This window comes from Balaenoptera ricei, chromosome 1 (genome assembly GCF_028023285.1).
Source record: "Balaenoptera ricei isolate mBalRic1 chromosome 1, mBalRic1.hap2, whole genome shotgun sequence".
Classification (NCBI taxonomy): Eukaryota; Metazoa; Chordata; class Mammalia; order Artiodactyla; family Balaenopteridae; genus Balaenoptera; species Balaenoptera ricei.
Window position 1 is genome coordinate 150913342 of NC_082639.1, and position 21640 is coordinate 150934981.

General features: G+C 42.1%; 1 protein-coding gene across 6 annotated transcripts in view; it reads right to left on the bottom strand.

The window, feature by feature from the left end:
* The window catches only part of PROX1 (prospero homeobox 1), a 53491-nt gene extending 34264 nt beyond the window's left edge, over nt 1–19227 (bottom strand). Inside the window, exons 1-4 of one of the 6 annotated variants that reach the window (XM_059938146.1) lie at nt 18752–19227; nt 18511–18616; nt 9006–10799; nt 1976–2081 (exon numbers count right to left, since the gene is read on the bottom strand). In XM_059938146.1, coding sequence (XP_059794129.1) covers nt 1976–2081; nt 9006–10732 — 1833 coding nt within the window. In that variant the 5' untranslated portion in view covers nt 10733–10799; nt 18511–18616; nt 18752–19227. Of the gene's footprint in view, nt 1–1975; nt 2082–9005; nt 10800–15250; nt 15317–17674; nt 17775–17914; nt 18022–18510; nt 18617–18751 lie in introns of those variants that run through there. The other 5 variants (XM_059938138.1, XM_059938165.1, XM_059938155.1 and 2 more) reach the window with 5 other exon arrangements.
* Between the last annotated feature and the right edge of the window lie 2413 nt (nt 19228–21640).

Sequence of the window (21640 nt, forward strand, 5' to 3'; positions counted from 1 at the left end):
ACACTCTAACAGCCTTCTTTCCCAGTATGGATAGAATATGGATGGAATCTATAATCTGAATATTAATGCTTTTTTAAATGAAATAGTCACCCAGGTATTTAATTGTTATTTACATAGAGTGAGTGATTATTTGCAAAGCTGAATTACTAGATGTATTCTAAAGGAATGGGAACAATTTCTTGTTGGTTTACAGTGTCCGGTATTTCTAAAGCTACAAATCCACAATCTCCCCCACCCTTGCCCTTCCCCACCGCCACACATGTGCAAAAACATGAATGCTTCTAATATTTACATCTACTGTTGGATAGTGTTGCTGGCTCAGAATGGCTGCTACTTTCCACCCTCCAGGTGTCTGCATGTCAGTGGTAGATGAGTGATCCCTATGTATGCAGTTTGTAAAGCTCTTTGGCCTCCTGAATGAAAGGATATTATATTATAGATAATATAAGGTGTTATCATTATATCACAACACTGCAGATCACAGCACCAAGAGGAGGGAAGGAGGTAACATGGACATCTACACACACACACACACACACACACACACACAAAATAACAATTTTCTCCCTCTCCTCCATGTCCCCCCCACAGAACTAAAGTGTCGGGAGGATGCCCTGGAAGAAGAACTAGTCTCTAGAAGCTGGTTGGTCCTCAATCAATCGACAAATGCCCTTCAGTTTGTCAGTTTCAGATGGTCCCCCACAAGGTCCAAACCCTGTTGTGCTTAATGATTCTTATCCAGCTGTTTAAGTAACTGCCTCTCTCTGCCTTCCCATCCTGCCCAGTTTGCTGGCACTGAAGGAGGAGGGAACATGCCTTCCTTAAGGAGCTCAGCCAGGGAAGGAGAGAGATAAAAGGCTGAAGTTGCTACACAATTTAAAAGCAAACAGGAGGGAAAACAGAACTTTTCTTACAAGGCCAAGTAAAACATCAGTGAAGGCAAGACTGAAATGGGTCGGCCTGCGAAAGGGGCCAATGAAACAACTCAGGCATTGGGCACAAAACCCACTGCAGAGAGAGGGGAGCCGTGGAGGAAGGAGCACATTTTGGCAGCTCGTGGGTTCCCCGTGGCAGAAATAAGAACTTGTACACACGGGGGTGGGCAGGAGAGGGTGGGGGGAAGAGCACCCAGCCTTAATAAACTAATCTCGGCTAATGTAATGTTTATCGAGTTCGTTGGATAATGATACCATGTGTGTCATTATCATCATCAAAACCCAATCTATGTTTTAAAAAGTTACAGATGATTAACACAACATCAAGTTGTTGCAAACAATTACTTAAAACCCACACATAGACACAGACGCATACACACACACACACACACACGCAGAACCAGGAGGTCCCCATATTCTGTAGAATGAGGGAGGCTGCAGCTGTAGGCCGACAGCTTTCATATCCTCATTTGAATAATGTGTCCTGAATCTGTCACTTTATTCATTCTCCTTATGCTCAGTGTACTCTACATCAACAACAAATTAAGTTGTAAATAAGAGACAATCATCACTTTTGTTTTTAAGCAGCTACTGCAGAGAGAATTTCAATGTACGCTCCTTTCGACAGGGGGAAAAAGAGGTGCTAGTGTTTGCTTTCCTAAGCACAAATATGGGGAAACTAACAGAAACAAAAACAGAAACAGTTTACTGTGGCTGAGGGGAGGAAAATAAAATTCTCTAAAGCACATCCCTCCAGGACCAACTGAAATTTCTCCCAAGGAGTTAAGACATATAAAGACAGAGGTTAAGTTTCCCGGACTAGAATGAAAATCTGTGCACCCAGTCCTTTGGTCTTAACACACAAGGAGCCTCCTCTTTGCTTGGTAAAGCCTTAGACCAAAGGACAAATGCATTAAATCAATTACAAAGTAGGTGTATTCACCAACCAACTCCACACTCATCTCCATTAACTTCCAAGAGTTCAAATCACTACCTCATGCACAGAAATTGAAAACATTAATAATGAAAGATGTCCTTACCTTTACATCAGAGAAGTAGGTTTTCAGCATGTTGGAGCTGGGATAACGGGTGTAAAAGAACATGAGCTTTGCTTTTTTCAAGTGATTGGGTGACAATCCTTCCTGCATGTAGGATGCAATTGGTTAAGGAAACAATTTCTTGAAACACAAGCACCTACCATCCCTCCCTTCCCCCCCCACACCCCCCCCCCAGGAATCTGGAGGCCCACCCAGCAGCCATAGGAATTCTGGAAGATAAATGGCGCTGGCCATGGAATCCATCACTAACTTGCTGCTGCCTGCTCAGAATGACCACTGCCGGTCAGAAATTGCCAAATATAATGGTGAAGATGCACAAATTAGTTGCGGAATCCTGGAGACTTCGCGGTGAGGATGGCAAAACATTCCCCCTGTTTGAGGTCCTTATGCTATCTATACGTTCACTTGTTGCTAAGGAGACAAATGCACCCAACAGGTACTGCACAACTCTTATCATGAGAGTTTTTTTCCTTCTTCACAATTACAGTTCTGTTTGTTCTCTCTGCTCTCTGCAGGTGACATCCAATTATTATACTAATGTACATGAAAATATAAAATGCATTATTTTGAACACTGTTAGGCAAGCTTCACATTCTACCTTTCAGTGCTAATATAATGGAGCATCTTGACTCACTTTCTTCCTGTCTTATTATTATATCCTTTTAATTGTTTCCTTTTCAATAACAGCTAAAACTTGGGAGGGGTAGTTTGGGCACCGAGAGAACAGGGAGGGGGTGTCGCTTTTGTTAGAGCAACGATCCAAAACCAAATACAATTTGCCTCTCCTGGATTTATAGTTAACTCCTTTGAGAGTGGCACAGTGGTTGGAGCTAACAAATCAATAAATGTGGGTTAGCAGATCAATAAATGGCCACTTACCCAAAATAAGAAGGTCTATTTATCTGGAAACATCATTACCTTTTAGATCTGTAAACAGCAGCAACTAAAACAGTTCCCAAGAGAATGTGAGGCTAAACCATAACAATCCAGGCTTCCTGATTCTCCCCCAGATTCTTGGCACTCCTCAGCAGACTCGGAGCTGGGATGGCTCTGGTCACATCTGTGCCGCAGCCTGGCCCTGCCATTTCCTCAGCAAATTAATGGCTTTATAATTTATCAGAAATGAAGATGCACGTGGAGAAAATCAATGTGGTCCCCCACAAGGTCAATTAAGGGTCCTTCCTAGAAGCTTCTCTAAGGATTTTCTCTTAAAAGAGAGTCTGGGAAAAAATAAGGGAAAAAAAGAAAAGAAAATATGCACGTGTGGGTGTGTGCACACACACACACACACATAAGCACACACACACACTTGGCTAACAAACCCAACAAAAATTTCACACCGTATGAAGCAAGGTCAAATAAACACAGATATTTAGGAAAGGTGAAAGTTTCTAAATTACCACCATCAAGTACAGCATGACCAATCTTGGGAACAGAGGGAAACCAGAAAGTTCCTAGAGAAGCATAATCGAATTAATATTGATAAGTTCTTGACTACTTATAACAGGGGGTTTAACCAAATATTCTGCTGAGAATTTGATCAATTAGCATTCCCGTTAATATCACGCAGTTTGAAAAAGATCACCTTAGTTTGTAAATTGAAAAGTTAAATATTGAGCCTTTTGTTTTCACTGAAAATAAACACTGAAGAAAGAAATTTTGATGTTTTATCTGTAAGTCAAAGCAGTTTAACTGAACTTGTGTTTTTGTTTGAGATCCTTAATGATTACAAAGACGATAATTTATGACTGACATACTTCTTGTGCCAAGGAAAGGGCTGAAAGGCCCTCCAGTAACCTCCATTAGACTGAGAGAGGGGACTAAAGGAGCCCGGCACACTTCAGGACCATCTGTCCAAATGGATAAGTGAAATAATAGTTGCAAGCTGTCTCCTATTGCCTCGTGATAAGAGTTTTAGGCAAGTCCAAACTTTGACAAACATCCTCAGATCTGGGTTCTAATCTGTTCTTTCAGAAGGCTACATCCAAACAACCTAGTACAATTAATTATTAGCAGGGAAAAGTTCCAAACCTTTTCAAATTTGGTCTCATACAAAACGAATTGTTTTGCTGTGGTTCTCAGTTATTGAGCCACCAAAACTTCCTGAAGCTTTCAGTGTCTTTAAATTATGCTAAGATGTTTTCGTCTTTTTTATTTAAAAAAACAGAGCAAAGTATCCATCGTATTTTGGTTGGGATTTAGAGGCTTTTTATTTCATGAAAAAAAATCATCCTCATTTGAATTTCTCAAGTCCGTTTTTTTGCTTTAAAATGCTTCCTGTTGGAAATACTTGGAATCAATCAGTGGAAATGAAACACAGAATACATCTTTATTTCTTGCTCATCGTGTAATTAAGATAAAATTCCCATAAAATATATGTTTCTAATAAACTATTAAAAATAACTAATGAAAGATTTAAAAGCCAACAGTTAGATAATCCTTTTTTTTTCTCTTCAAAATAAATCTGAACTGACCAATTGGTTAATTTCCCTTTTAAGTGCTTGTGCTGAAAAGCAACTGTTCTTCCAAGAAAGCACTAGCTGTTTCCAGGATACTTACACACGCACAATGACTCATGACGGAATAGATTCAGTAAACATACAGCTGTACTGAACACGAGCTAAGCTCCATTCAAGGCCAGGAAAGAAAATGAGCACAAATAAATATTAAGGAGGTAAAGGGGGGTGGGGAGAGGGGGGATGGAACGCAAACAAGATCTGTCCCGGCAGCTCATGTGGCTTTGCCTCAATTCTCTTAGCCATAGCTTTGTGAAGACAGATGACATTCAATTCTATGTATAATGCAAAATAGACAATAACTGCTGAAACTTGAGACAGCTGCCAGGTGTAAAAAAAAAAAAAAAAAAAGAAAGGAAAGGAAAAGAAAAAGAGAAAAAAAGATGATAAATCCATAAATTAATGAAAGGCATCTGCTCGGGAATATAAAAGATCAGAGAAGTAGGGTACTGCAGCTGAACCTAAAATGGTGTTCAAACAACCTGAGAATTTAAGTGTTGTCTGTTTACCAAGCACAATATAACTTCACCTAAACAGCAGCCGCGGGAGAAGCAGCAGAGGCAGCAAAAAGGCAAATGGGAGAATAATAGGTTGTGAAGGCTGCAGGAAGAAAATTCTTTTTTTCCAACCGAACCCTGAATTGTGGCTAGAGGTTTTACATGCTGCAGTTCCAACCAAATGGATCGGGACCACTTGCTTACAATTTCTAAAACGCTTTGAAACCCGGAGACTTTTAGTTTGCTCCTTAAGCTCTGATTTGCTATGTTTCTAGCTTTCCCCCCTTAGGATCCTTAAAAGGGGAGAAAAGATCTAAACTCTCACATTTAATAAAAGGGATAGAGCAAGTTGTTGCTCCACAAAGAAGTTTAACATAATCGGTGGGATGTGTAGTTTATGGATATATATTTTTTTAATTTACTTAGTCCATAATTGGGGGGAGGGGGAAGGGGAATCCAGAGTCTTCCAATCTTTAATATACATGTTTCCCTACAGCTAATACACCTAACAGAATTCCTATGGCCCCACACCACTTCGAAAAATGTAAAAGATCAATTTCTATGGATTAATTCACATTTTAGAAATTCATTGTTAATTCAGGTTTTCTAGATGGATTTTAGTTTCAAATTATTAAATCGTTTTGCTTTTTGAACTTCACATATTTTTTTAACCTTCTCCCTAAAAGTCGAACAGGGAAAGCTGACTGTCACGGAGAAGAGGTTCAGTTTCTTCCCTTGCATGTCTTAAGTGCTTAGAACACCGCTCTTGTGCTTTAATTGGGTGCATGCAAATGTTTGAGGCCCGAACAAGGCTATTTTTCTTGAGATGCAAAGAGCATGAATGACAAGGCACATCAGGAGGAAAAACAATTGGCTGGCTGTTTCTTTTGAAATTTGAATAAAATTCAATATTTGATTAAATAGATTCATTTGCAAAGATACTGAACACATTTTTAATATCCAAGACGCGACCTTTTGGTACAGGTGCACTGACGTTCACTTTACCATGCACACACACTCACTAGTTCCTTTCTATTAGAAGGGATAACAAGGTAGTGTGCTCTATTACGTAGAACATATATGCCTAATGTGCTGGACTCAGAATGGATTTATCCGATAAGCTGGTGTTCTTAATAGTTCTTATCTTGGCTACTTTGTTCAGGGAAACAGATGATGCCTTTTGGGGTGGGAAAGAATTGTTCCTTAAGAATTCAATTATTCATTACACTTTGGAAAGCCATGGACTAAAAATAAAAACAATAATGAAAATCATGAAGGTACCATTTCATCCCATTTCTCCTCATTTCTATTGATCTTTTCTAAGAGTAACTGCATAACAGGTTCACATATGGCCTTGTCTACCTAAACTGAAGTAGGATGACTTGCTGTGGTTCCCAGAGATTTCTTTAAACTAAAAGCTTGAGAATTTTGCCTACACACCATCAGGTAAGTCAAGGGGAGAACTCATCGCCGTACAAGGATGGAGACAAGGGAAAAGCAGACCCAGCCTCTCAACAAACACTCAGATACTCACTGGCTTCAGAGCTGTGTGAACTCTAGAAAAGGATGCTTGCCTATCTTCTTCCTGAGAAACAATATAGCAAAGAGATAAAGGGCTAAAAGGGCGAGATCATAGAAGGGAAAAGAGAAAGAAACAGAGGCTGGAAGGCCAGCATGTGGGAAATGTAATCATTCATTGCAGCAAGAGGCCAAAATTATTTAGCTACACAAAATAAACAACTCCAGGTGTAAGCAACTAACATTTCATATGAACACAGGTGTTTCCAAACCGTCGCTGTTGAGCAGAATCTTCTATGGTAAGAGAGAGGGGAAGTTATTCCTCTGAAGAAGAAGCAACTAAATTCTCTTTAAAGTCTTTGATATGTATTGAAAGAAAAGGAAGTTCTTTCTATTCAAATCCTCAAAATTCCTCAGGGGATTTAGAGAGGGTGAGACAGTGAGCATAGCCAACACTTAGAGCAATCTAAAGATTTTTTTCTTAGAAGACCCAACTTATTAAAAAAAAAAAAAAAAAGCACAGGCATAATTATCTGGATACGGTGACAAGTCTAAGTAAAAAAAAAACAAAAAAACCAGAAACTGGAATCTTGAGTTAAAGAGTTTAGTATGGCCTTATAAGACTTTGAAACCTGGCTTCAAATATTCATCCAAATGGGCACGTCCCTTTCCTGTGTGTGTGTGTGCGCGCACACGCGCACAAGTGAGAGAAAGAGAGAGAAACAACCCACCATCACTACAACTGGCTTCAAAATGAAGTAAGGGATCTCTGAGGAGCAATGGGGTCTAGCCCTGGACATGAGCCTGGTATGAACCCCAGAAGATGCTCTCCTGCAGAGGGTAAAAAAAAACCATTCAATGTCTGTGTCTATGTACTTTGCCTTTCTCATCACCAACAGCTGTATTCCAATTTGACCAATGTTTATTGCCTGCTTACGATGTGTAAGGTATGGTGCCTTGCGCAGCTTTGATTCATGACTGGTGGATTAGACTTTAGATCTCTGAAAGTTAGAAGTTAAATCAGCAACCAAACCAAGACTCGATTTCTATTTACATCTTAAGTCCTCAAATCTTTCTCTCAAGACATTATTCTCTTCTTCCTCTCTATGGAAAGAGACTCTATGCTTAACTGCCCAAGTGTGTCTCATACTTGTGGCTCACATTCACCTTATCAGAAATCTTCACTGTTATCCTGAGTTGGCTGGAAGGATGACCTTCATATCAAGGAAAACACATTTCCACCATAGCTGGGACTTTGCACTTACATGGCAGCCTCTGGAGTAGGGTTAGATATGAAAATGTCAATCTCTAGTCATCAAGACGATTGCTCAAAACCCTCAATTTAGCAACAGCCAACTTAATTGCTAAATTTTATATCCATCTGGCAATTTATATAAAAGAAATATGTCTCTACTTGCCCCCAAATGCTACTATTCTACTCCCCCAAAACATCAACAATCACAAGATTTTTAAAAATTTACTGAAAGGACCAATTTACAGAGAAAAAAATCGGGAGTTAAAAATAGCTAGAGTTCAGGACAGGTCTAATAAAAAAATATAACTGGCATCTCTACATAAAAGTCAGGTTCAAAATATAGAAGAGACATAAAAAGAGGCATTTTTAAGGTCGAATACGGCTGAGTTTTATATTTAATTGTGCTCTCTCGCTTTCCAAAATAATTTGCTTTGTGTATGTTAGGACAAAAGATTTCTGTGTATGGCTGAACAGAGGTTAATCATGCATAGAGGCAGCTGCACCAGACCCAAAGAACAGACCTTGGGTGAACGGGAGAGAGATGGATACCGTCTGAATAAATCAGTACCTGTATATTTCCTTTAAAACAAACAAACAAACAAAAAACCACACCTCACTTAAAGAATAAGGAGAGACTCTAACTCCCTATCCACAACCATTTTTCTCCTACTGCAGCCTCCCATCAGTAGACTGTTCCTCATAAGATTTAATCAGGCCTTCTTTAAACGGACCAGGAGCCTTATAGGTAGCTAAAGGGAGAATTCTTCTTATGGAGTCTTAGGGATCTGAAAACTGATTTTTCTCTCTTTACTCTGCTATGAAACTTACTACGTTAAAATAAAATCTGATAGAATTCAATATTACAATGAGATCTTTTTTTTTTTCCACCTCTAAATCTACTCTTGGGGAAAAAAAAAAAAGGATAAGAAGATAATATGGGAAGAAACAGCAGGAAAAACACTGCTGCAAAAGCACAATTTAAATACTACCACTTTGGGGCAATTAACGACTTGTGAAAGTTACAAAAATGTTGGTTTCCTGTGAAGCTTTTGTGCAACCAGAAGTGCCACACGCGTGCTGATAAAAGCCTATTACTCTGAAGAAGAGGAAAGACTGCATTCTTAAGAAGATAGTAATCTACATCATTCTAAATAATGTGTAAACCTGACCTTCTGGGAAGCCTTTTTGGTTTGGGCTTGTTTTCCTTGGGGGGCAAATGAAAGGATATTGCACTTCCCGAATAAGGTGAGATTTCGGACATGTCTTGAAGATCGCCACACTCGGATTTGATGAGAGACAAGGAGAGCCCTTCTGCGGTGCTGGGTGGATGTGCTGGTGAACAAGGATGGTGGCTCAGGTGGTGGGATGACATCTTGGTCCTCAGACTCGTGGTCTCCCTAGTTAAGTCTAAGGATTCAGGAGAGGCTCTGTCTTTTCCCGAGAAGGAGCCGGAGGGAGCACCTAATGGACTCTGAAACGGGTAGGCCATCAAGGGGAGGGGAAAGGGGTGGCGGAAGGTGGACGTGGTAAAGCCTGCGGTGGCCGACAGAGGCGACTGGTGCAGGGGCTGGTGGTGACCGCCGGCTGGGGGGCCGGAGGCAGACTGGTCAGATGAGTTTTTGCGGACCACCAGGGGCAGTGCTTCTGTCTGGTCTGTGGAACTGGGCATCTGCACATTGCCAAAGGTGTCCAGGGGGTTCGGAATGATGACGTCGCCAAAGCACTGCAGGCGCTGGTTGGCGGTGTGGAAATTGTGGTTCTCCCCGTTGACTGCAAATCTGGCCTGGGGGATCTGGAGCGGCGGGAAGACCTGAGGAACCTGGCGAGAGGGTTTGGCCGAGAAGACTTTGACCACAGTGTCCACAACTTGCGACATGGCAGTGTTCAGTTCCTGTTTCAAGGTCTCGGCCAAATGTTTGCCTTCGGGTTGTAAGGAGTTTGGCCCGTGGTCTCTTTCTTTGTTGTTGCCTTCTCGCTTCGGCTTGTTTTCGGCCATTTCCTGCTCCCGGATCAGGGCCCGGGCTCGGTCGATGAACTGCCCCGGGTCCAGCTCGCACATCTCATTGTCTGACCTCCCCACGGAGTCCTGGGCCCTGGCATCCAGGATCTCCGAGCGCATGCTGTCTTCAGACAGGTTACCATCTTCATCATTTTCAGAATCAGTGCTGTCATAGATCTGGTAGAACTTTTCCTGCAGCTGGCGCAGCTGTTTCTGCATGTCTTCCAGCTGCTGTTTCAGCTGTCGGCGCTCCTCTCGCTTCTGTTCTTTGCGGGCTGAAACCAGCTGCTGGAAACTCTGTTGCTGCTGCTGGGGCAGCTTCTGCTTGCGTTTGTTTTCTCGGTAACTTTCTCGGGGACTCACAGACTGCGGGGCCATATCTCTTTCATTGTCATTGCCCCGTAATGCCACACTGGGGGAATGGCTCATACCCCGGATTATATTCTCAACCCGGGCGCGCTTTGCTCTCAGGTGCTCGTCACATAAGCGATCCATATCAAACTGGCTCATAGTAGGCCTGCCAAAAGGGGAAAGACACTCTGGGGGGCTGTCTCTTGAAGAGTTGCTGCATATATCCTCCTGATGTACTTCGGAGCCTGTACTAGAGAGACCGCTGGCTTGGAAACTGGGCTCCGTGCCACCATTTTTGTTCATGTTATTTTTCAACAGCTGGGAAATTATGGTTGCTCCTGGAAAAGGCATCATGGCATCTTCATATGAGTTCGCCCTCTTCAGCAGCTTGCGGAGTACATTTGACTTTTCCCCATCTGCATGCTGCACCACTGAATACTCAACATCCTGCTCGGAACCTTGGGGATTCATGGCACTAAAAAACGTTGCTCTTGCCTTAGCAAAAAATGCAGATGCTGTCCCTACCGTCCTTTTCACTCCAATGTCAACTCTTCTCCTCTTGGTTTGCCGGCTTAAGAGGGCTGTGCTGTCATGGTCAGGCATCACTGGACAGTTATTGTGCCATCTTCAAAAGCTCGTCAGCTGGGCACAGCTCAAGAATCCTGGGACCCTGGCCAACAGAACAAAAGGACTGATGAATCATTTTCTTTAAATTTCTCCAAATTTCCTGACCTCAATCCTGAATCAAATGCAAAATGCATAGGCTCTGGGATTTATGGCACATTACAATTATTGCAATTTATTATGCACTCTGCTTGAAATGAAACATTTTTAAATATTTCTGCTCCACTGGTTTAAGATGGATTAAGATTAAAAAAAAAAAAAAAAAAAAAGCAAAAACTGCTTAAGCACCAGTAATATGATTCTCTTTCACAAATGCCTAAAATGATACTGTTTATCTTCAGAAGAAACAGTAGATTGTAAGAACACAGCCTCTGACAACCAATTGATTAAATTTTGGGCATTGAGATGCGTATTACAAAAGAAGATAAAAGTGGTCTATACTTAAGAAATAAGGTTAAATTTTGAGGATGCGTGAAATTTGGATGAAAAAGTCCATTTCTGCAATAAAATTATTGTGGCTTTAACGCTATTAAGGGGAAAAAAGGACTCTAAAAATGCAAATATTTCACACACACCCTTTATTACTGAATTTTAAAACGTTTTTGTCATATGTGAAATGGGGAGGAGAACACCCCTATCAGCATCTTTCCAACATAAATGGCCAATTTAACATGGAAATAAGTGCACAAATACTCATTTTACAAGTCTGCTTACTTTGCACAGATATGCGCTCTTTATTACTAAAATCACATTTGAAGACGGTATCTGTTGCTGGATTTTAATGTAAGTATGAGAATATTTATAAATGTTCATGATGTCGTTTTGATGACTTCAATTATTATAAAGTTGGACTCAGTGCAGAAGAAGGACATTGTCACATTTTAGAAATCAATATGTGGAACAATAAATTGAGTTAGGCAAAGATAAATAACATCTTCAGTGCTAGTTGTTTTTCTATAATCTGCCAAAATAATACTTCAAATGCCTAAAGAAGCTCTTTAACATACACCATTTGTGAATCTTATTTTTTGTGCCAAGTTAAAGGATCAAAAAAACACAGGGGGAAAAAAAAGGCTGAAGGAAGATATATAAAGAAGAAAGAAAATAACATCAATTAAATATGTGAGAAAGGGAAATACCGTCTCTGCATATGAACTTCCATTGTATCTTGGGAACACAATATAAAAAGGCACTTGCATTTTATAAAAGGCACTTAACACTTTTTGTGACGTTAACCAGTGATGCTAACCCCAAATTTTGTATAAATGTTAAGATGTCGCATCTTTTTGCTTACAATGAACGTTTTATGAAGAAAATGAAAATATATTTTTTCACACAGGGTTTATCTAATATTAAACTTCACGTTTGCTTAACAGAGCACATCTTCACAATAACAGGGTCTATTGCCAAAGGCAGCGTGCAGAGTGTTTGGAACAGCTCCCATCTCTTTCGGTTCACCTGTAAAAACATCTACGTGCTCCCTAGGACTGCATCTGTGGCTAGTTTTAAAGAATGACTATCCATGCAAATAGGCATAATTTCAGCATGAAATAACCTGTAAAAATCAAGAAAATGCTCAATGCTTAGATGGCCATGTGTATTTTTTTAAGCAACAAAGATTTCATCATGTAGCCCTTGTTCTCAGTTTTTATATGAAGATAAAACATTTAAATAAAGGCTGTATCAGAGTGTCAAGAAAGCATAATGATGCTTTTTTGGATGCTTGAGGGTAAAATACTTTTTTGTGTGCCTCAGGATAAAATTTCCTGAACTTGGAATGGAAACAGATCTTGATAACTCCAATATATAGGGTTCAAAATTGAATTCAAGATGATTGTGACCCCTCACACATTAATAAATGAAATTGGTTTCAGGAATACAAAAATGCAAGGGCAAATATTTCACTAACATGTTAGATCTGATAAATCAGGTGCAGCTGTCAGGTGAGAGAAAGAAAAAAGGGGAGACGGAGACAAACAAGAAAAAAGATGAATTATTTTAAAGCTCAGAAAGACTTGCATATTGAGGTGGGATGTCTTTGCGAGGAGGACTTTGTGTGTGTAGATCAGCTTTTCAAAAATAGAGTTTATTGCCCTTCTTTAAAATTTTTACCTCTTGTCTTTTTGGGTGCAAATCATTTTCTCTTTAATATCACCTGAAAAGCACACAGATCACCAATCAAAATGTTGAACAAACTTTCTGCAGTATTTTCTTCCCCTGTTCCTCTTAACATCCAATCTGGGTTTTCCCCCTACCCATCCTTGCTACAGGAAGAGCATCTCTGCAACAGAGGCTCAGAAACAACACTCTGGTGTAAGGGATGAGCACAAGGTCATCCCCAGCCATCCTTCCCTTCCCAGCTGCCATTTACTTCTGCGTCAACTGCACTTCCTCTCATCTAGCCTAGGTATCAACAGCTGTATCCCTACCTCATGCCTGAGCCAAGGGGAAGGCTGTGCTCTTCCTAAGGTAGAAAGAAATCATATTCTCATCTTCAGTGGAGAATACATGTTAATTAAACGTGCTTGTTGGGTCTTTTAAGAAGAAAATATCCTGTAACTTCTTTCAAATTCACCAAACGAAACTGATTTTTGCAATTTTCTCTCAACTGGTCAGCATTCTTGGATTAAATAATGATTTGTTTCTGTTTGGGGCTAAGAAAATTTAAATGCTTTTAAGTCTTATTGTAAAATGTACAGCTGAGACATAACAATCAGGACAAAACAAATGAGAAAACTAGGAAAAATTATATAATCCAGCAAGACAAGGCATGATATTAGTAGGCGTGAATAAATAGATCTCTATGTATAGCTTTGACCTAAACTCAGAAATAAAGGTATAGTAGTCATACACATTGGGATTATAACCCATGAAGGCTATAGGCAAGATTAAATAATTGTAACTGGTTGACTGTAGTACTTTATTAGCATCATGTTTCACAACCAAGATGATATATATATATATATGAATATTTTGCCACATAAGAAAATGCATTGTTAAATGACTATAATGTAAATTAAATCACTTGAAAACATTTTCAAAGGTGCTTCCATGATTTCCCAATTCAGAATTTAGAGAATGCTATGGAATTAATTTATCACTGATATCATCCTGTCCATTAAGATTTTTAAAAATTCCTTTATTTCTCAATATATGTACTAAGCCATATGTTTCAACTACAATTATTATTGATTCTCATATTTTAATTTTTATATTAATTTTGAGTTTAACCCAGCAATATGAACCTTTTGACCAGCACTGGTGAACATCAATATCAGCAAGTATGCAGAAAAATACTGACGTAGCATTTGAACCCAAATGTATTATCGATTGGATACACATATTCTATTCCTGTAAACTCCTCTGTAATTGATATGAAAATCTACATAGAATATTTTTATTATTAAATATTGTGTTGTACCACTTGGCATCTAACTACATAAACACTTGAATAATTCCTATACGAAGGGTATCTTAACATTAGCAGATTCCCCCCAGAAAAAGATAAGAACGTTCAACTATGATCAAGTCAGAGTTTAACTACTCCCAAAGATTCTTCATTAAAATCTGAATTATCTGAAGAATGTCAGATAATTTAACATGGAGAATCCTAAGGAAGCTGATGACAACGTTAGTAGAAAAGAATTTTCAGGGAAGCATTTCAAAGGAACACTGCAGTGTGAAGTAGAAAGTGGTGAAGTGTTCTGCTTTAATAAAGAAGTTATTTGGGGAAGGGGATGCAACTTTTCTGCCTCGATCTGGAGTCCAGATTCTAGACAAAGAAGTGATCACTATGATTATTACTCAAATAGTTCAGTCAAATCTTTCATGAGAAGGGGAAGGGTAAGGTTGGCATGGTTTCCTGCTTGGATTATTTAGACTATCTGTCTTTGTTGATAAAATGATTTGAAGAAATTGCTCAAGCCTACACTTTACTTCTTTTAGAAAACAACCTTTGAGTGGGCCTCTGATCTACTTGGGTCAAGCCGGTTATGAAACTGCAAGTGGAATAACACTAACAAAGAACCTGGTAAATCCATCTGAAAATCAGTAATTGAAGGGGGAAAATCAGATGATTTGATTTAGGTACTCCCTCACCCCTGCCCCTTACCAAGCTGTCCCCTTCACTGTATTTAAGAGTTCATTTCTGCTAATTAGCAACTTTTCCTTTGGAGATGTTTCTACTCACTATCAGGCTAAGAAAGCCTTTGATGTTTATTGTGAAGAACCCACTTGACATTAGTTAATACTTAAATTAACTAACATTGTATTGTCAAAATCTTATATCAGGCTTAAATTTTCCTATGATAATAGAGATCTCAAATCAGAACCATTTTATCTTAAATTCCTCCATTCTATCAAAAATTTCATACATTTTTCACCTGCAAGATGAACACAGAATATTTTCTGAGACATGCCTAAAATATTAAAAAGTAATAATTCACCAAATTAGTAAATAAAAGAGAGTGAGAAATAACTTCAAGAAGAAACACTTACATTTATTTTTTTCTGAAGAGAATTGAAATTCTCTAAATGTTCTTTGAAGCTTTCGAATACACCAGGCAATAAGGTTTTAGAAATTCCTTATGTATATGTCCTTTCCAATTTATATAGATACTTAATTAGAACCCAGTAATAATATATCATGCACAATCCATCTTCATATTATAAAATCAGTAACATTTTATAATCTTTTGTTAATCTTGAACCTAAATATTCCTTATATTTACAGTTGCAAATGCAAAACAATGCCTCTAAGAAATTCATGAAAAAAGGCCTATTTCACTTCAAACAAATAAAGAGTACGCCTGGCAGCTAGGTTATGTTTTAAGATTGTAAGTGCTACTTATAGAGGAAAGATGCAAGGGAATGAATAAAGTGAGAACAAAGATGCATGTTAGGTATGCATGACTTTTTCCCCACAAGGTCTTGGTGATTAAACTAAATAGAATTCTGCATAATGGACACATAAAAATATCAATAAGTGCCAAGCACAGATAACCCTTATTAAAAATAAAGCAAATGGCATATCCATAGATGACATTTTAGTTATGAAAGAACTTCAAAAGCATCCAAAGAAAGTATTAGGAGGAACTTGGATGTTTAAGTCAAAAGAATAAATGACACATATTATCTCATTTTCATGAAACAAGGATGATCACCCAAGCCACCAAACCAACCAACAAAAACCATTCACCATCTAATCTATTTCTATGCAACTCAAGAAGTAGCCTGTTTAAAGAAAAAAAATTAAAAGGTCAGATTTTGAGAATCCATATACAGTGCTTACACTGAATGCTCAATAGCTTCCGTCACACATGAAGCCACAGTCCTTACTTTCATCTATTTTACTATTGCAGAAACAGGTCCATGTTGTAGCGCATGGACAGGTTAACCAAATTACTCCCCTTTTTCTTCTTCACCAGCCACAGCCCATTTCATTTGGAAAATGCTCAGAAGTTCTTGCAAGAAACTTCAGAGAACTGACTGCCTACATCTTGCATCAAATAGAAAAGCACAGTTACCTCTCACATACTTGAGATTTTCCTTCTCCATCAAAGTAATAACTAGGACATCTGGCACATGTCTGGTACAATGACAGGCTCATTCTACTTTATGAGAGTATTTAACATACGACCTGAAAGAGTTTATGCACATACCTATTCCTTCTGGGCAGGGAGAAAGCACCCTAAAGAAGATAAGCTTTAAAAACATAACACTTTCAAACTGACTTTGGTATTCTTGGCAGTTACACACAACACCCATGGAGGTCCAAAACATACACACACACACACGACGCTCTCACTACTCCCCCCGAATGCCCCCAAAGACCTGGGAAATAGGCGTAAACCAGAGGGAAGCAAAGGGAAAGTCAATCTCCCTCCACCTGCTGCCTGAAGTGGGGCTACTTTCAGCTGCCTGGCAGACAGGAGCCCGAGACACAGCCTCAGCAGCAGCCTGCCAACATCCTTAAGAAAAATAAACAAACACATACCAACTTGTCCTCCACCCCCAACCAAAGAACTCACATGGCAGGGCTCAAAACATAACAACAGCGCAGTTCCCATTAGCCTGGACAATCCTATTAACCAAGGCAACCATAAACCCATAAACCTCTGCAACCCTGGAGCACACCCTGAGGTCTGGAACTGTACAGACACACACAGACACAGAGGAAATTTGCACCTGTCTTTCTTGACATAACACACCTGTCAGGCCCTGCCCATGGCGCAGCTCTCAGCTAATAGACCTTTGTCTACCTAATCCAGGAAAGGACATTATTATAATTTTTTTTTTTTTTTTTTTTGTAAAGGAGGTTATAGATGGGAGAGAAGGGGTGGGGGGTGAGAAAAAAAGAAGAGACTTCTAGCCTTGACTTTGAGAGCAGGCCACCCTGTGCTTGCACTGTTATTATAAGCTCAAGGAGACAACACAGACCTTCTGGGAAAAATAAAAACAAGCAGGTGAGTTCCCAGCCTTCCCCCCAGGCGGAGTGGGTTCTGGATTGCCAAGAACAGAAGTTTCACACTCCAACCTGCCTCCTTGGGCTATTTAAGACTGTCGCTCAACCCCTCCTCCCAGTTCTTCTCTCGGCCAGCCTGGAGGACTCTCAACTTCCGAAAAAAAGCTGAGAAGTGGCGGGAGACCTGTGAGTCTCTCTCCAAAGCTACTCCCCCTTTACCTCCCTCCCGCCCCCCGCCCCCCTCACCTCGCCCCTCCAATCCATACCCTCCACCTACGTTCAGTTTTAGCAGGAGGAGTAAGCGGCGGGCACAGCAGAAGAACCAACAATTTGCTAAACTGGGCTTTGGGTAATGTCTCCCCCCAACTTGCCCCCGTCGTCCCCCTCCTTGCCTGTTCAGGCAAGATAGCAGCTCTTCCCGCCCCCTCACTATTCTTCCCAGTAACAATCACTCTCACCTCTTCACTCCTCCCTCTCCAGTCCTCCGAAGTGGGGCAAAATTGCAGGTACCACCCAGACGAACCAAGATCAGATCGAAGCAGCCCAACCACGTCGACTGCCAGCGATGACTGCGAGCACATCCGCTGCCCAAGAGCATCCTCTACCCCCACCCGGACCTCGATCCTTCCATCCTCCCGCCGCGCTTGGGCCCCAGTCCTCCCACCACAGGACCCCTGAGGCTCCCTGTGCCACCTTACCCAACTCAACTTGACCTAGCCCTGGGTCCTGGGAGCACAGGGGAGGGGCGCCGTGCTCGTTTCCCAGGACCATCTCTCCATTGCTCCAACCCTGATTTCAACATTTCGGCTTCGACAGCGTTTTGAGAGGAAAGTAACAGAGCGCCCCCCCCCCCCCTCCTCCCTCTCCCTTCCTCCCTACTCCCTGGCCCTCTGCTGGGGTTAAAAAGGAGAAGTGAAAGGTATGCAAATGACAAGCAAATTGGAAGATCCTGGAAGAAAGGCAGCTATAATAAACAGGACAAAGAGCAAGGACGTGGGGACTAGCCCAGGAGTTTTCACCGGGGGAGATGGGAAGGATGAGGCTGGGAGGAGAGCGGGGATCCAGAGGAACAAAAAGCGACCCGGTCCCCCTCGCGGTCCTCTCTCCTGAGAAGAGAGGGCAAGAGAAAGAAGGAAAGGAAGGGAAAGCCTCCTCACCCTCCAGAAACAGTACACAAAAGGTGACAAGATCAGCGACAAGTCCAGCACTATCAGCCTCCCCCCCCCCTCGCCAACACCACCCCCCAGCCACCAGCAGGAAAGAGAAAGAAAGAAAAGCCAAGCGGATCACTTACTCGTAGGAACTGGGAGGAGCGGAGCGCTGAGTTCCACTGAGGCTTCTGCTTAGAAACTGTTTAGACACTATTTTATTATGATTCATTTAAAGAACACCATTTTCTCCTGGGGAGGGTGGAAAGATGTTTACACGAGTATGAGTAATGGGAGTCTCTTTTCTTTTCTTCTCATTCAAGAACAAGCCGGTACAAGTGATTCTGGAAAAGGGGAGGGGACTCGCGAGGGGGAGAAGATACTTACTCGGTGCAGAGAGCAGTGGGACCGAGCCTTTTTTGCAGGCGGAGAGAGGAAAACACGCGCGCGCACACGCACGGTGAGATCTTGCGGGTGATGAATATGATAATTGGACAAGGGACGGTGAGTCCGTGCGGGAGCGCGCGAGCGGGCCGACGGGGAGAAGGAGGGGAGAGAGAGGAGAGGGTGGGCAGGGAGAGGAGAGGAGGAGAGGAGGGAAGACAAGAAGAGAGGAGAGAGGGGAAGAGAAGAGGCGAGAGGAGGAGAGAGGAGAATAGGAGAGGAGAGAAGAGAAGAGAGTAGAAGAGGGGAGAGAGGAGAGGAGAGAAGAGGGGCGAAGCGGAGAGGGAGCAGGCGGACCCGGCGAGAGCTCTTTTGCGCCGCTCTGCTTTCCCCGGCTGCAATGGTGTATTATTTCAGAGCGCTCCCTCAGCTGAGGGCTCCGCTCCACAACAAGATTTACTTTAAGACACAGCTGAAGGAAACAGGAAGACTGCACGTCACAGTCTGACTGACGTACCCGGCCCCAGCACCCAATCGCGAGGCGCCTTCGGATTCAAGGGGGGATAGCGAGGCAAGAGAACTTGGGAGGAAAAAAAATATAAAAGGGGTGGGGGTGAGGGGCTGGGAGGAGAGGAGGGGAGAGGGGCCCCGCGCTCCCCTCCCCCGCCTCCATCCCCGCCCCCACCCCCCCTCACCCGCGCGCAGCCACTGCTTGGGGGCGACCGGATCGCCGCGCCCGGGCCGGAGCGAGCCATCTGCGGGCGCTGTGCAAAGCCGGCGACCGCGCGAGCGCCGCTCGTTCTTCCAGGACGCAGGTCTTTTTTTTTTTCCCCCCCCCCCTTCGTTTCCCAGATACAGCTGATCGAGTTCGCTGAGCGGCAGAGCGAGTGAGCGCTCCTTGGACAGGGGTGGAGGAAGGCACAGAAAAGTATACTGGAGAAAAAGTGGAGGTTTTAGGGGTGGGGTGGTCTAAGAGGAGGGAGTGAGGATCCTCAAAACTTTCCACTTTTTAAATGATCATAGCTAGTATCAGGAATACATGTCACCCTTGCTTCCTTTTAAAGGAGAGGTGGACAAGAAAATACAGGTAGGTTTGGGATTAAAATAATAGGTGCCAGAGGTTTCACACCGGCTCCGCTGCATCTGATATAAGAAGACCAGTATTGGCTGAATCCCAGTCAATCTCCCGTCAAAATTGTTAGGAAGAATATTTGTCCTTGGTTCCCTCTAACAACTTTATTTGGATTGTAGGTACAGCAACCTTTAGGGGAAAAAAATGTTACAAACATTACCACGCGATTACTGCTCAGTAACTCACTCACCCCAGAATGATTAAAGAGAGAGGTTTCAAATAGGATTTACACAGTTTTGACCTCTGGGTAACAAACTTTAAAGTATACTAGGTAAGAAATTTCAAACGCTTAAATTTCGGGCTTCTAAGTCAAGCCATAGAAAATTCACTTTGGTTTGACATTTCTTGGACGAAAAATAACCAGCAAGACTTCTTTAGATAACGTGGCTCTTAAAGGGCTTCTTGGGATTTGAAAGTTGCTAATGCTAAAGCGCAAGCGCCCAGCCGCAGCTAGAATGTCTCTTTCACCGGGCACAGTAAACGGCTTTTAATAAAGCAACTGCGCATATGACTTAAAGATCCTATAAAAGCTAGGACTTGCAAGGGCTGCGAAGCAGAAACATTCATACCTAGTGGATAAGACACTCATTTTTTGGTAGGATGGGGACAAGTATTTTTCGTGTGTCCCTCGAATTTAATCAGATCAAAGGTTGAATCGTGTTGCGTCGTGACAACAGAGTGTTTGTGAAGTGTGTTACAAGTATACTGGCCGATCATTACCACCATCTTCTGCAACACACGCACGCACACACTTTTCCTAGGACACTTACAATCTCAGCCTCAAATTCATCAAACTGTGAAGTCAAATCTTTGAATAAGAATAGTGATGGTACTATGTTCTAGTCCATACCCTGTAGGAAACTTTTGGCACGGGACTCAAACATTGAAAAGAAGAAGAAGAAGAAGAAAAAAAAAAAAATCAGGCCGGCCCGGTTAGGTGTTGGGGATAAGAAAAAAAAGACTTGCTTGAGCATCTCCAGCCTTCATTTCTCCCCTTTTGCCGCCTCCTGACACTCCCCCCGCCCACCCCATTACGGAAACAACACAGACCCTCACAAACACACTACTCACACTTCCAATGATCGGCTACTGTATCAAGTGTTCTAATTGAGAAGGGACAATTTAGGCTGGGGACAGAAATAATCTATCAACGTGCCCATTACATACAGGACGGAATAATGCTTCTGTTGGTTGGGTCCTTTCGAGGGAAGCGGGTGTACTGAGCGGGGAAATGTGGGTTCTGTGAATGAATCAAGGCTACTTCCTTTCTTCTTTTTCGTCCTATTATTTTCCTTAAGTATCCCAGTATGTACATGTGAGCGCCAGCCCACAAATAAACTGGCAGGAGTAAAGGATACATGCCCTCCACACCTTAAAACCATCTGCTCAGTTTGACATTTAAAAGGGAGGAGGGCAGGGAAGGAGGAGGGGGAGAAGGGGGAAGAAAGGAAGCTGGGAGGGAGAAAAGGTTCAGACTCTGGAAGGAAACGGCTTGAACTTTAGCCCACAAGTTTATGTCAATTGCACCTAGCGCTCGGGTGCACGTTTAGCACACACTACGCCCGGGAAGTGGCGGCGGGAAAAGTTCCCTGCGAGCCCCAGTAAGTCCTTTATCACTCCCAGGGGAAGGCAGGCCCCAGTCTTAGTCGGGGTAACCCGCTTGGCGAACAGGAAAGCTCCCCCACCCCCAGCCTCGGCGACGGAGGCTCGCGGCTTGCCAGCTCTGCCGCGGAGGTTCGCAGCCCGCATTTGGGCACAAG